This window comes from Macrobrachium nipponense, chromosome 3, assembly GCF_015104395.2.
Source record: "Macrobrachium nipponense isolate FS-2020 chromosome 3, ASM1510439v2, whole genome shotgun sequence".
Taxonomy (NCBI): Eukaryota; Metazoa; Arthropoda; class Malacostraca; order Decapoda; family Palaemonidae; genus Macrobrachium; species Macrobrachium nipponense.
The window spans coordinates 127,599,634-127,614,041 of record NC_087202.1 but is presented as its reverse complement, the minus strand read 5'-3'; the positions used below and the strand labels follow the sequence as shown (position 1 = coordinate 127,614,041).

The following is a 14,408-nucleotide window of genomic DNA, read 5'->3' as shown; positions in this document are numbered from 1 at the left end:
CCACAGAAACTATTCGTCAGCTTTCTCGGGTCGTTGCTTCTCCACTGTTCTTCACATTCCATAGGTCACAGCGAACATATTGGCAATATATTATTAATCAAAAACTCTAGGCCTTTCATATATATATATATATATATATATATATATATATATATATATATATATATATATATATATATATATTTCCTGAGTTGTGCTTCAGCTGAAAAAAAAAACATTTCCATATTTCGTCAATGCACAATTTGTTCTGTTTATTGCAGGTCTGTCAATAGATCGCAGCCGTGAAGGTAACAAGTGGATAACTATGAGAGTTAACAAGGCACGAAACTACATTTTGCTCCTCCTTCATTACTTTCTGACCCAAACAGAAGCGCAAATCCAATCCTTTTCTTGGAAAAAGACAGGTAAGTCTCTCTCTCTCTCTCTCTCTCTCTCTCTCTGTCTCCTCTCTCTCTCTCCTCTCTTCTCTCTCTCTCTCTCTCTCTCCCCTTTAACTCATCATGTACCAAAGAACAAATGAATGCATTTATTTCGATTCGCGGCTGAAAGTGGACCCAGGATTCTTTCATTATCTCGTTTATTGAGGCTCGTGCGTATGTAAAGAAAACTACTCATTCCAACTGCCTGCACAAGCTACGGTGGAGGTTCACAGGCTCTGATTGCAGATTTTAACTAAGTTTCAGGCTTACCATAACTGAGGTCAGGGAAAATGGCGCTCGAATGTCATAAATGTGAACATATTGTGATCGAAGCGCGACGATTCATTCTCCACTAACATTTGAGCACCTCACCCACTCCCTCCTGAGGGTGACACAGAGGTGACGTTACTGTATTGCTAAACTATTTTCTGAGACAATCATCGAGAGGAAATCTTTTTGAATACAGCTCTGCCCAGGAATTTCAAAGTCTACAGATAGTAAACCAAATTTTCATTATGACATCTAATACGCAATTTTACCCTGAAACATTATCCAATATTTTGTCATAAATGGTTGTATTTACGTATAGCCACATTTCATATAAATTGTTTATGATTACTTGATATTTATGGAAAATTTCAGGTTATCATTTTTGAGTACTTTATTGAATCATTCTCGCAGCCATTGTGATTTTGTCGACCACTGGAATTGCTAAACCAGTTCGGCTCAAGAATAAGAACCTTTTGCCAGTTGTGTGATGATGAACGAACTCTGCTTTTCAGGTCCAGGGAAGCGCATCACGACAACCGGTGCTGTCCTGTTCACATTTCATCATTACCCGGTTGTGCTCTGTTCCGTGAGATGCTCCGACGTTCCCGAATGCCTCTCCTTTAATTATGGAGGTGAGATACCAGAGGTGGCGTGCCTACTTTTTAGATTATTATACAGAAAATGGAAGGCGACATTTCTCTTACGTCTCTCGGTGTCATATTTATGACGTTGCACGAAAACTTCATGATCGTAAGAAGGGTTGGATACAAAATGAGAGTGTAAGGTTTTTATTGAGGGGGAAAATGTTGTGATGGTGGGTGTTTATGGGTGGGACTGGAAAGAAATCAGTGATGTATTTCTCAAGAGAATGCATATGTGCTTTGCTTTGTTTGGAGAGCAGGAAAGGGTAGTTTTAATGGGTAACTACAAAAATGGCAGTAGGTGACAGAAAGAGAGATGAACAGAATTTCTCTTCCTGGAATAAATGTATGTCGGATTTGTCTTGATTTATGGCAATTAAACGTTTCTAGGGAGAAATATAAAAATGTTGAGAAAAAGCCTATATCAAATTTTGTATTTGAGCAAATGAGATGAAATCCCAAGTTGCTGGATGTATTGATAGGATGTGGAGTTACTGATAGACAGCAAACTCCATACCGGGGTAATTCTGGTGGTCCTTTTAGCTGAGATTTGTGGCCGAAGTGCTTCACTAAAGAATGGCGATGCTGATTCAGATAAAACTTGGAAAATAAAATGACAGCGACGGTTGATCAGCCATGGGAAATCAATTTTCGAAGTGATTTGGATTCCAAAACTCTTTTGTGAATTTGCTAAATATTTTTTTTAGAATATCTGAAATGGCCACAAGACTAATCATATTTGAACTTCCATCCATCATCAGTAACTCCACTTCCTACCTTCACATCCAGTAACCTGGTTTTTCATCTCATTTGCACAATTACAAAATCTGATAAACGGGTTTCCTCAACATTTTTATATTAAAACTACCCTTCCCTGTTTTCGAAACAAAGCAAGGCACATATGTATCCTCTTGAGAAATATATCACTCAATCTTTTTCCAATCCCCCCCATACAGGCTCACCATCACAACAACATTTCCTCCTCAATAAAAATCTTTCGCTGTCACTTTGTTTCCAGTCCAAACGTATTCACACTAACTACCACAACTTCTTCCTTCACCATGCCCTGCATAACCATTGCACCTCTCAAATTAACGCTTTCGTACCTTTTCACATCTGTTCCAGAATCTCCCCGATACCCCTCGCTCTATACTTTACACCGCCCTGCTCCTTTTACTTACTCCAAAAACAATCAGCCATTTCCCTACCATTCATGCCCACATGGGGAAAATCTAACTTCCATTCCATTAACAGGTCATCTGCCGATTCTTTCTCCCCACCTGCCCCACAGCCATGTATGGTCAGAACCCCAACGTTCATTAACCTGTTACTTTTCTTGTGATCATTAACTCTAGACATGGGTGCGGGTCACAGACCCCTTAAGGCCTTTGCGTTTCCTGGCATTCTAAAGGAATGGAACTTTATTGTCATTTGCTTCATGTGAAAGGTTCATTTGTCACTCTGGGATAATTTACTTATGAATCATTTGAGTTTATGATTAATTACTGGAAAATCTTGAAATGTCTCCGGTCCTTTTTCCAGTCTGGAAGGAGGGATAACTAAATCTCTACAATACTGTCAAATTCATTCAATCCTTAGCTGACAGCTATTTCTACCAAGTACCTATGGTCTTCTTCAGGGGTGCTCTAGGTTCAATCTGAACTGCATTTTAATACATGGGATAGTATAGCCAAACAATTATATAAAATAAACACGAATAGAAATTTAACCCTGAAAGAATTACATCACACACACACACACACACACCTCATTCCTCAGCAGAATTATTAAGAAATTTCTCAGGCCATTTGCCTCTCCACGAATATCCTGGCTCTAAAGAGCTCTCCACAAATCACCAGCCAGCCACCCTGCATCCAGCACAGCTGGTCCCAACCTCCTTGGAATAAATGGGACCAGCTTAGAGGGCAAGTTATACTTCATTAGTTTCGGAAACAACTGCTTATGATTACTTGTATGTTAGTCATCTCACGTTTTCGAGTAAAAGTCTATCGAATAGTTGGACCTCGCTGCAGAAGGAGGATAGAAAGCCTCCCAGTATGAACTGTTAGTCATTAGTGCGCTTGTGTTGTCAGGGAACACTGTCGCCCTTGCGGCGATCCAGGGAGTCTAAGATCAGCTTGCTTTGCGATATTAGTTTGGAGGAGGCGTGGAAGCTGTGCGGGATGCAGGGTGGCTGGTGAATTTTGGAGGTCTATACGTCACTCATATAAATTATACGTTTCTTTAGACTTATCGCTATTAATGGTCATGCAATGAAATCATTGTAAGGAAACAGCTAGCGAGGTGTAACAATAATTTGCAACTCGGCCACAGAATAAAATTCAATTTCATCGTGTCTCTTTTAGCTTCTCTCAGGAAAATAATTCTTAGAACAATACCTAATCAAGAGATCAGTCTTACAATGATGTCCCTTCGTTAGTTAACATTTGAGTGTCATATTAATACAAAAACCTCATTATTTGAAGTTCTTATTAAAGAAAGTCTGAGATATATGCCACTGGTTATATGTAGAATCGGACTTTTTTTCCATAGACCCTTGAGGGATTGATAGATGGAAATTGAAACTTTTCCTCTCTGAACACATTGCACCTCAGAGGTACAATAAGTCTTCACTTTCCAGGTCTCTCTGATACGTGTGAATTGCTCAACACAACGCCCATCACGTCAGGACTTTCATCTGTGTCAGAACAGAGTGGCTGGGACATTTTTACTTACACAGTGCCAAAAAAGGTTAGCATTATTTTTTCCCCTTATCTTGTCAGAATTCATTTTCAGTTTGTAAACCCTTTGTATGGATCATGAATTCAAAGAATACTCAAAAGTTTTATAATGGTGAGTACAGTAGCCGAATTCTTTGGAGATGTCGCAACCAAAATATACGTAATGTAGGCTTGGTTTAAGTAGGATGTTGATATTGGCCTCGAAAAAAGTAAGTTGTTTAATTTCCAGCGAAGACAAATGATATTTTTTCTATAATACTCCCAGTTAACCTCGAAATGAGGAATATTCTGCTGCCTGTACAGTCCTCCTTATAAGGGATGAAGAGGCAGGTGGCCAAATGAGTCATCCAATATGAACATTGTTGTAAATCCTAGGCCGACTTGGTTGTTGTTTTATGAAGAGCACGGGAAGCTTTCAACAAAAGAAAATACTTAAGGTTAAGTGATTAGTATTGATCAGATAAGATATTTGGCCTAGAAAATTCCTGCATCATGGACTTGCATATTTTTGAAGTTGAATAGTAAATCAGTGGCCTTAGCAGTAATCAAAATAACATGAACCTGATATTCAGTGCGAACAAATAACTGGCGAGTTTTTGAGTTGTATAAAAAAAATGGCCAGGAAATTTTTCAGTCATCAGTTGCCAGATATAAGTTGGCAAGAAACCTCTTGAGGGGAATTCCCAAGTGACCAGGTCCAGCCACTGAATATGGGGGAAATTCCACGTAGCTGATTCTTTATTCTGTAGGAGTGCGGGTGACTCTGCATAAAAATGTTCTCTTAAAAACACTACTCGCTAAGTAGCCGCTTAAGAAGCGAGACCGTGCCTGCATTATCTGGCTCAATCTTCAGTCATGCGCACACTCAACTGTATAATGAATCATTCAGCAGGCCAAATCTGAAGACATATGATCTTTTGTAATATTATGTGGACAGTGGTTTGCAGTTGTTTAGAAAATAATTATTGATTTATTATCTATTTTCTTCAGTTCTTGTGTTAAAGATTTTTAAAATGTCTTTTATTCCTTGTTCAATAGGTATTTAGGTATGCATATATATTTTACACTAAAAACCAAAATGAATAAATATAAAGGAAATAAAACTATCACTTGAACCATATACGCAAAGGATTTCTTGCCATATGAAATTAAGCGATTTTATAGCTACCTAGAATTGGCCAAAAAGAAACTGGTAATTGTTAGAAGTTTGCAGAAGTATTTGCTTCTCAGAACAGAGAGTTCTTCCAGGTAACTTAATCGCAATGTTTGAAGCCATCCTGTTAATAATCAGTCAACAGAACCCAGAGGAAATAATGAAACATAATCTATTTGTTATCTCAGTGTCCCCAAGGTGGTGTTCCGGTAACTTATGACATTCCCCGAAACCAACTAGGACCAACTGTCGAGGGATACACCTGTAGCGCAAATGCCTGGATTCTGCAACAGCTTCAGATGGGAAAGACAGGTACTATTTATATTTCATTTTAATGCAGGAGGAAAGAAAGAGGCCTTTCTGATTGTTCTTGCATTCAACAAACATTGCTTCAGTAAAGAATTTGTTGTATTACTATAGACAGTTGTTATTAGGAACGAATGCTTCAAACAGTGCACTTTGTGTAACTTCATCTTAAGCTGATTCCTGATACCAACAGCCCACCGCTTGTCACTATAAACCTGAGTTCATCTAAAGCAGTGGTTCTTCAACTGGATGGCGTCAGCAATTTCAAGGGGAGGCGCAAGCCCTAGGGAAAAATGATAAATTCTCCAATTATATTCGCTATTCTCTTCACAAGAGTGAGGAACTAATATTTAAAAGTTTATGAGAAAAATGCAAACGTCTCGCCTTAGGCCGTTTGTTTCCTAAAGTCTACTACTCTAGGTACACTCGCTGGGCTTGCCATGTTTTGTAATTATGTACCCACCTCCCTATCTCTTCTCTTTCTCTTTCTTTTCTCATTTACCTTTAAATCTGGGAGTGAATGTTACTCATACCAGGTGCAGGGGGGGGGTGGTGGGGGGGGGGGACCAACTCTTAGAAGGGCCGTGGTGATAAACAGTTTAAGAACCACTGATCTGAAGAAAGCAGGACTTTCCTCTTCTGAAATCAGCATAATCTAATTTGCCATATACACCTTTTCTTTACTTATGTAACTGCACATAAATGCAATATAGGATATACAAAAGCAAAGTAATCAGCTGATTCCATTTCATGATGTAAAACATTTTCTAACTGTGAAGTGCATATTTTACAGTTCATCAATATACCTATTTATCTTTAGGCTGTCATATGGTTTTGCATGAGGGGAAGGACGCCGGGCAGAACGATGCTCCTAACTACAAAGCAGTCTCCAATCCTTTCCACGAAGCTTTCCGAAACTGCTTCAGCAATGGTTGCTCGGCTGTAGTCTGCAATGGAGCCATGAGTGAGTAAGCCTCGGCGAACCTTTTTAATTGTCAGAATGGTTGATCATTATTTCTTCATCTCCGTTTTACCCTTCAATAACATATCTTCAAACAGAAGTTGATGGTTATTTCCTAATTTATTCTTTTTTATTTAGCGAATACTCTGCGAAGAGTCATTGCTTGAATCAATGCAAGCAATGTTTACCCATTATTTGCAGCATTTTAACTTCTCCTGAGTATTGCCTCCATTTCATATTTTCCTGAATATTGCCTCCATTCTTATTCTTCTCCCACAGATTTGTGCTGGCTGAAAATAAAAACAGTAGAAGAAACGGGACAGAGTTTGGTGAGCAAGAGCGACAGAAATTACTGGAAAACTGTCTGTCAGTAAAAGCCACAGCAGACTTCCCTGGTTGAGGAGGCAGTTAACTTGCAATACCATTCTGTTGCTTTACAGTTAGAATTTCTTCGAAGTGAGGCGCAATTTACTAATCATATACACGTAAATTAATACTGAGAATTAATTAATTAGTATATCTGTACACTGCAAAACTCCAGTAATATAACGTTGATGACAAGCTTATTCGAAGATGATTCTTGATACTTTCTCTGTGCAGTAATATGAATTAATCTTGTGCACTGCGATATGTATGAAAGTGAAACGTGCACAGGACACCCAGCCAGCACTACAACTTCAAATCACTTCGAAGTACTAAAAATTGCCTGTGGAACATCACTCCTTTTACTTTCCGCTTTTCACTCTTCATCTGTTCTGTGTAAAGGTATACTATAAGTATATAATTGTATTTCTGACAATATTTAACTGAGGCATTTACACGTGTCAGGTTTTGTGTTATAAATTTTGATTCCGAAAATCAATAGATAGTTGTAATATGAGCAGTCATAAAGTAGGTGCGAGTATCAAAAGTGGTTATGGTATTTAACCATTTTGTCTCCTTTCTTCCTTTCTTCCTTTCTTTCCTTTCTTCCTATACCTTCTTTACTTCCATTTTCATCTCTCTAGAGGACACCTGCAGATGAGAATACAGAACCTGCAGTTACTAATAACTATCACTGACATCACTGTTTGAGGGAAAACTATTTTCCATGAAAACTGAATTTAACAGCATTTGCTATAATGGACAGCATCTCCCTTGCTTTTACTGGTTGAAATTTATTTTCTATTGAAATAGTTACTTTTCTGTTCCAATACTGACTCTCAGCTTTGACCCTTGAACTGAATCAGAAAAATGTTAAAGTTATTTCCCCCCTAATATCAATGTTGATTGTGGCTTTGTTGGTGTCACTACTTCCTTGATAAACAATTAGAAAGAGTTCAACCGTGCAAGTGAATAGGAAATTTTTCATAAATAAAATTGTAAATAATTGCACTTAATCCACGATAATTGTACAAGTAAAAGTCTGCTTCACACCCTTGAGTAGCCACAATGCTCAACATGACATCGATAGAAATGCTTTTTCGATTTACTTGGATTTAGCAATTCAGGAAATAAACCCATGCAAGTCAGAGCATAAGTATTTTACCATAAATTTTTTCTAAAAAACAAAAAAAAAAAAAAATCTATAAAAATCAAAGCAAACATTATTGTAAGAAGTTTTCAAACAATGATCTTGAAAAATAACTATGAAATTAGAGCAAGCATCCAATTTTTATCTATATAGGTGTCCAGAATACTGAGAAAGAACACTCAAAAGATGAAATCCCCATTATAATCTCTGGTGAGGTTACTTTTGGAGTTTGGGGTCTCCGCTGCACTGTCCGATGACCGCCTGTTTAGGGACTACCTGTCTGTCTGTTTGTTAGCAGAATCACATATTCATTCAGTCACCGTGGAAACCTTTACACTTATTAGCGCTGGTGAGAAATTAGTCCAGTACAATGTACAGAAAAATGAGTGAATCAGCTTAGATGACTCGGTAAATGTTTTTTGGGGAAAAGCTAGTCCAAAGTGACTCAAAGTATTAGGTAATAGGTTTTAGACTGTTTAAACATTTGCGGCACCTTTTTTCATGTTGATTATTTCAATTATTCTATAAAGCTTATCTTGAATTTTACCTTCAAAGATCAAAGGTCACAGAGCTGGTTATATTCTAAAGGTCATTGATGATTTCATGAGCCAATTACATGCTTCGCCATGTGGACTTTTGAAAATCAACAAAATCTGAAGAGAGATAAAAACTGCGTACAGCCTCAACCTGAACATTTCAATAATTTAACAACTAACAGTAAATCTGTATCACTTCTACCCTAACTAAACTAATCAGTGCTACTTATCACAGATTGTTCAATTCTGAAGTCTAGAAAAATAGCCAAGGCAGCGCTCTTAATAATGGACCTGATTAGTAAATATGTCTGACAAACCGAATGATTACTTGTACGTTTTGTGCTACTAGCAGATTGTCTTGTATCACTGGTGTACCTAAAGGCCTGTCCACACGAGCGGGCCTGATCGGCGTGCTCCGGGGTTGACGGGCAAATTCTGGCCGGTTTACCCGTGAGTGTTGTCCACATGGGTGAGGCGATGGAGAGGTGGGCATGCCCGACGATTCCAGTAGTGTGTTCAGTGCGGTACGATAAACATGGTACCTACCGCAAAGAAGAGGATATTGTTTAGCATGATAATTGCTTTCTGTGTGATGAAAAAGAAGAAAAAGGAGAGAAAATGGTGCAAAGGCTGGCTCAGTAAAAGAAATGTATATGGTTAACGTACGTCTGCCAGGGTCGAAGCTCAAGTCATCGGGCACCACCATGGTGATTTTGCTACAAGACCCATCGGGCAATTTAACGGTTTGCCCGACAAGTGTGCCCGTTAGAGGGGAAGTCCGCCGATCAGGCCCGATCGTGTGGACAGGCCTTAAGATTGAGCTAAAATAAGCAGATTGCAAGTTTCTATGACAAATGTAATTAAAGACTTGTACTCTAGTGTTTCCTTTTTCATTTTTCCTTGCCTAATAGTAAATTTGGAATGGTTATCCAAAGGCCATTTATTTTATATTGCAATTTCTCAGTATCATGAATGAGTCTTTTGTAGTAGCAGGTAAATTATATACAAGTTGCCCGAACTTCATTTATTTTCCTTAGCACTTTGGTAGTTCATTATACCATTTACAAAAGGCGAATGATGCCAGGGGTAAAAGTACCTATGTGTAACTTATACTTGCATGCTTTACTACATAGTTTTCAGGAATTTTCTAATTGGATGACAAGAACCGCAAGCTCTTTCTGCTGACTGAGAGTGGCCTGATTCACCTGAGAGCATCTGGCCAAACGCCAAAGGTACCGATTGGCTGGTGCTAAGTCCTGGGAGTCCTGCTCCTGAAGGGCTATCCCATGGGAATGCTTTGCTGTTGACCTGATGGTGGATGGAAGAAAGGTCTCCTGGATCATGTGTGGCAATGATTTCCATGAAAAAATGGCAAGGGCCTCCTTGCCGAGTGTTATGTATAAAGTGACTGCAATTGTCAACTGACTCTAGCTGCTGGCAGTAAGCGTGTGCTAATGATGACAACATTTGATAATGTTATTATTTTAACGAAGGAGTCCTAATATTTCTGAATAAAGAGAATTTCAATTATTTTCATTGTAGCAGAATATATTTCACTTTTTCAACTGCTTGAGCTGCCACGGATGAGTTATGTGGTGAAGTTTCCCTGCACCTTCCTAAACAAATATCGGAGTTATAGCAGCCGAGTCCCTAGCCTTCTTCTTTCTGGCAGGTTGACGAAATCTAACGATGTTTACTTAGGATGAGCTTCTAAAAGTTATGAATATCTTATGCCGTGAAAACATTTCTGCTTCTCAGTCAGGGCGCTGCTTTGTCCGTTAACTATTGGATTTCCTTACATTTCAGTTTTCTGTCAAAGAAAATTATTGTGCCGTTTGTCTGTCCATCGTCCTCACCACACCCTTAAAACTCTTAGCCGCGGACCAGAAAACTCTTCCTCGGTACGGTGGTGGCCTATGATGTTTGTACCTATAATTCTGCGAGAAATACGATTATGGCTCAATACAACTATTAACAAAATTAAAAACTACTGAGGCTAGAGGGCTGCAAATTGGTATGTTGATCATCCACCCTCCAATCGTCAAACATACCAAATTGCAGCCCTCTAGCCTCAGTAGTGTTTATCTTATTTAAGGTAAAATTCTACTCACTGCTCTGCCAGCGTGGAATCAGAGGTATTTGTTTCTGGTGATTAGAAATTCATTTCTCGATATAATGTGGTTCGGATCCCACAATATGCTGTAGGTCCCGTTGCTAGGTAACTAGTTGATTCCTAGCCACGTAAAAATTATCTGAGCCTTCGGACCAGCCCTAGGAAAGCTGTTAGTCAGCTCAGTGGTCTGGTTAAAGTTAGCCTTAATCATACTTCTGGCAGCGCTATAGGTACCAACATCATAGGACACCACAGGACCCTGGCTGAGTTTCATGGGTTGCGGCTAAGAGTTTTATGGGCCGCGGCTGAGGCCACCGGTGGACAGGAAGCTCGATGACGCCGAAGAAAGTTCGGCGCAATTTTGACTTGTTTATTTTTGTCCTGTCAGCATATTTGGTGCGGTCTCATAACTCGGTGTCAAGATTTTACGCCAAATTCATATCAACTTTCGGAACGAGTAACATCAATCTCCCTCGTCGCTTTTGCTTGTGTGGTGAAACTATGAACATTCGACGTATTTTTAAAAAAATTTTTTAAACCTCGAGTTATGAAAGGAAAAGACAAAGAACACTGACTGCCCAGAATGCAAGTGAACAATTAGTTTCTCCCTCAAATGCCAAGAGATTCTGCCACAAGAGGACGATATGAGAGGGTTTTGATATTTCTGCGCTTTGGTATTTCATGGCAGTCTTCTGAACCGTTTGCAATCATAATTAAGGAACGTCGTTTGGATGCATCGCTTTGATTAAGGAGGTTCTGGCATTTTTTGGGATCGTCCCTCACTCTGAGTAACTGGTTGCGATAAAGCTCCTTCCCGACTGCCAGGGAACCGGAGTCATCAGAACGCGCCTATTTATGCAAGTTGGTTTTGAAGACGAAGAAACAAGTAACAAATGCATCGAATTTCTTCAGCGCAAGTGATTTTTCTGCACAGTATAATGCAGAATGAAACTCACCCGCGGCACATGAAGTTTTCAGCCACGGCCCAGTGATGGCCTGTGCTGTTGGCACCTATAGTGTTACCAGACGCACAATCATGGATAACTTTAATCTTAAATAAAATAAAAACTACCGAGGCCACAGGGCTGCAAATTGGTATAACAGCACAGGCCATAACCGGGCCGCGGCTGAAAACTTCATGTGCCGCGGCTGTGAGTTTCATTCAGCAATATACTGTGCCGAAAAATCACTTGCGCCGAAGAAATTCGACGCATTTGTTACTTGTTTCTTCATCTTCAAAAGCAACTTGTATAAATAGGCGCGTTCTAATGACTCCGGTTCCCTGGCAGTCAGGAAGGAGCTTTATCGCAACCAGTTACTCAGACTGAAGGACCATCCAAAGAATGCCAGAGCCTCCTTAATCAAAGCGATCTGAAGGCAGACAGAAAAAGTGCAGACGAACGGACAAATAGGCATCTCAAAAGTCTTCATTTACTAGAGAGAGAGAGAGAGAGAGAGAGAGAGAGAGAGAGAGAGTTTCTAATTTATTGTATTGGTGCTCCTCTTTTGCCAAACGAAGTGAAGTTCTCATTTTCCCATTCCTTACCCTCCGTTGCTTTACCTCGAACTTCTTCTGACGAGCAGGAAGTTAAGTGTAATCAACACAGGTTTTCATTCATACTAATTCCCACATCACTCCGGTAAGAGAAGCCTCAGGAGTCACCTTTAGTTTTCTGAAAAGAAAGCTATTGTGTTGGCTCTGTCTATCCGCCCACGCTTTTTCTGTCCTCACTTTTTCTATCCGCCCTCAGATCTTAAAAATTACTGCAAACTGGTATATTGATTATCCACCCTCCAGTCATCAGACATTACAAATTGCAGCCCTCTAGCCTCAGTAGTTTTTTTTTTTTTTTTTTAAGGTTAAAGTTAGTCATACGCGTGCTTCTGGCAACGATATAGGCCAGGCCAGACGTTGGTTAAAGACTCATGGGCCGCGGCTCACACAGCATTATACACTGTACAGAAAACCCCATTACGCATTTTTTACGTGTTGTCTATTGACACGTTTCATTTTTTTATGACGCTAGCGAATTTGTATCATTTCCAGTGTATGGAAATCATACCGCTGTTTCTTTCTTTATTTATATTTTTTTTATTCCTGTTTGAGGGATTTTTTCCTTTTCTAGGGTTCGTTAAGAGTTCGTTTCAGCTAGGGATTACTCAATTTAGCGTCATGGTTCCAATGGTGTTTTTCCGGTGATGTAAACAACTTTATTATTCTGGTTCTTGTCACATAAAAGTAAGAGACGAAGGAACCAGAAGTATTATTGGGGACCTTTTTCGACGCAAAGAAGTTAGTAAAGGAAACCGAAAAAAATTCTATGAGATTTGACAGCAATTGGCCAGCAAAGTTTTGCAGGAATGAACAAGTGGTTGGAATATGAAAGCACCCCAGAAATTGATATAAAGGAATCTTGTGTTTTGCTGCTCACAAAGACAAGAATATCCAATATCAAGAACAAATGGAAGAGAATAAGGGCCGTATTTTTTAACTACCACCAGCAACGAAGAAGCTCTTCGTCACTGAAAAGTTACTATTGTGCCGCGAAGCGATTCTTAGTGTCGAAGGCGAAGGTGATTGAAGTGTGAAAATTATTGGAAACGAAGAGGCGGTCTTGACCAGAGTCAAAGTATACAGGGTCTGCTCACGAGGCGGTACTAAAACCTATCCCCGCCCCTTGTGAAACGTCATCAGTTACAAAAGGACCATATCTTTATGAAACTATATTTACGATAACATTTTCATATAACTATTTTTGCGATGGCGTTTTTTTATATAAATTTTCCTCTGATTGCATGTTCCCGTATACTGCGTTAAAGTACAAAGAATGCTCATTCAAATGATATATAGCACATTACAATTACGATTGCTTTCAAACCCACAAGCGCGCACAGGAAAAATTATCTACGCACACAAAAATGTGCAATTGCTTCATCCGTCAACCTACATACATTCACGTTTCGTAGCGTATCTGTCTAAGGAATAATGATAGAAAGAAACTGGAAAATGGATTAGAAAGCTGATAAAATTTACTATATAATGCATAAATAAAATTGATAAGTTTTTGCAGAAGTTTTCGAGGAATTCTAGGTCAAAGACGGACGAAAAACTTTTAATTTTATGTAAATATTTACCACATTTTTCTTACATAATTTTTCATCTTATTACATTTTGTCATGTGCCATGTAAAAGTACAAAGAATACCCTTTCAATTGGTATATGACACATTACAATTACAATTATTTTCAAACCCATAATCGCGCACATTAAATTATCTTCGCACGCAAAAATTATAAAAATTTAAGCGTTCGTGGGAGATCTGAAATCTAGCCCCGCCCCTTGTGAAACGTCATCAGTTACATCCAGCCAGACTGACAAATACCTTTTTGTACTTTTTTCGAAAATATTATAATTGTTTGAGGCATGCATAATTAATACATTTATGTATACAGTTTGTGTTATATGTAAACTTATGTGTTCGGAAGTATATTTATGTGATATGAAGTGCTAATGAGAAATTTGCTGGAAATGTGTTCCTTGTATCATTGTCTTCATCATTTATTCCTTTGATACCTTATATCGTATATCATGTAATTCTTATACTTTTGATATTGTTTTCTTTTTTGTGGTCAAGTCGTGCAAATGTAACTGCCCTTTTTTACACTGCCTGTATCTTCATTTTCTTTGTATTTATTGCATAACAATAAGTATTCATAATAAGATTTGGAAAATATAATTAATCTATCATTCTAAC

General features: G+C 38.7%; 1 protein-coding gene across 1 annotated transcript; it reads left to right on the top strand.

Moving 5' to 3' along the window:
* The first annotated feature begins 260 nt into the window (after positions 1–260).
* On the top strand, positions 261–8,049 carry LOC135222282 (uncharacterized). Its single transcript, XM_064260390.1, has 6 exons — positions 261–404; positions 1,202–1,321; positions 3,972–4,081; positions 5,413–5,536; positions 6,351–6,494; positions 6,771–8,049. Exons 1-6 carry the CDS (start codon positions 305–307, stop codon positions 6,863–6,865), a joined length of 693 nt encoding a protein of 230 aa, XP_064116460.1. The 5' UTR covers positions 261–304; the 3' UTR covers positions 6,866–8,049.
* The last annotated feature ends 6,359 nt before the right edge of the window (positions 8,050–14,408 follow it).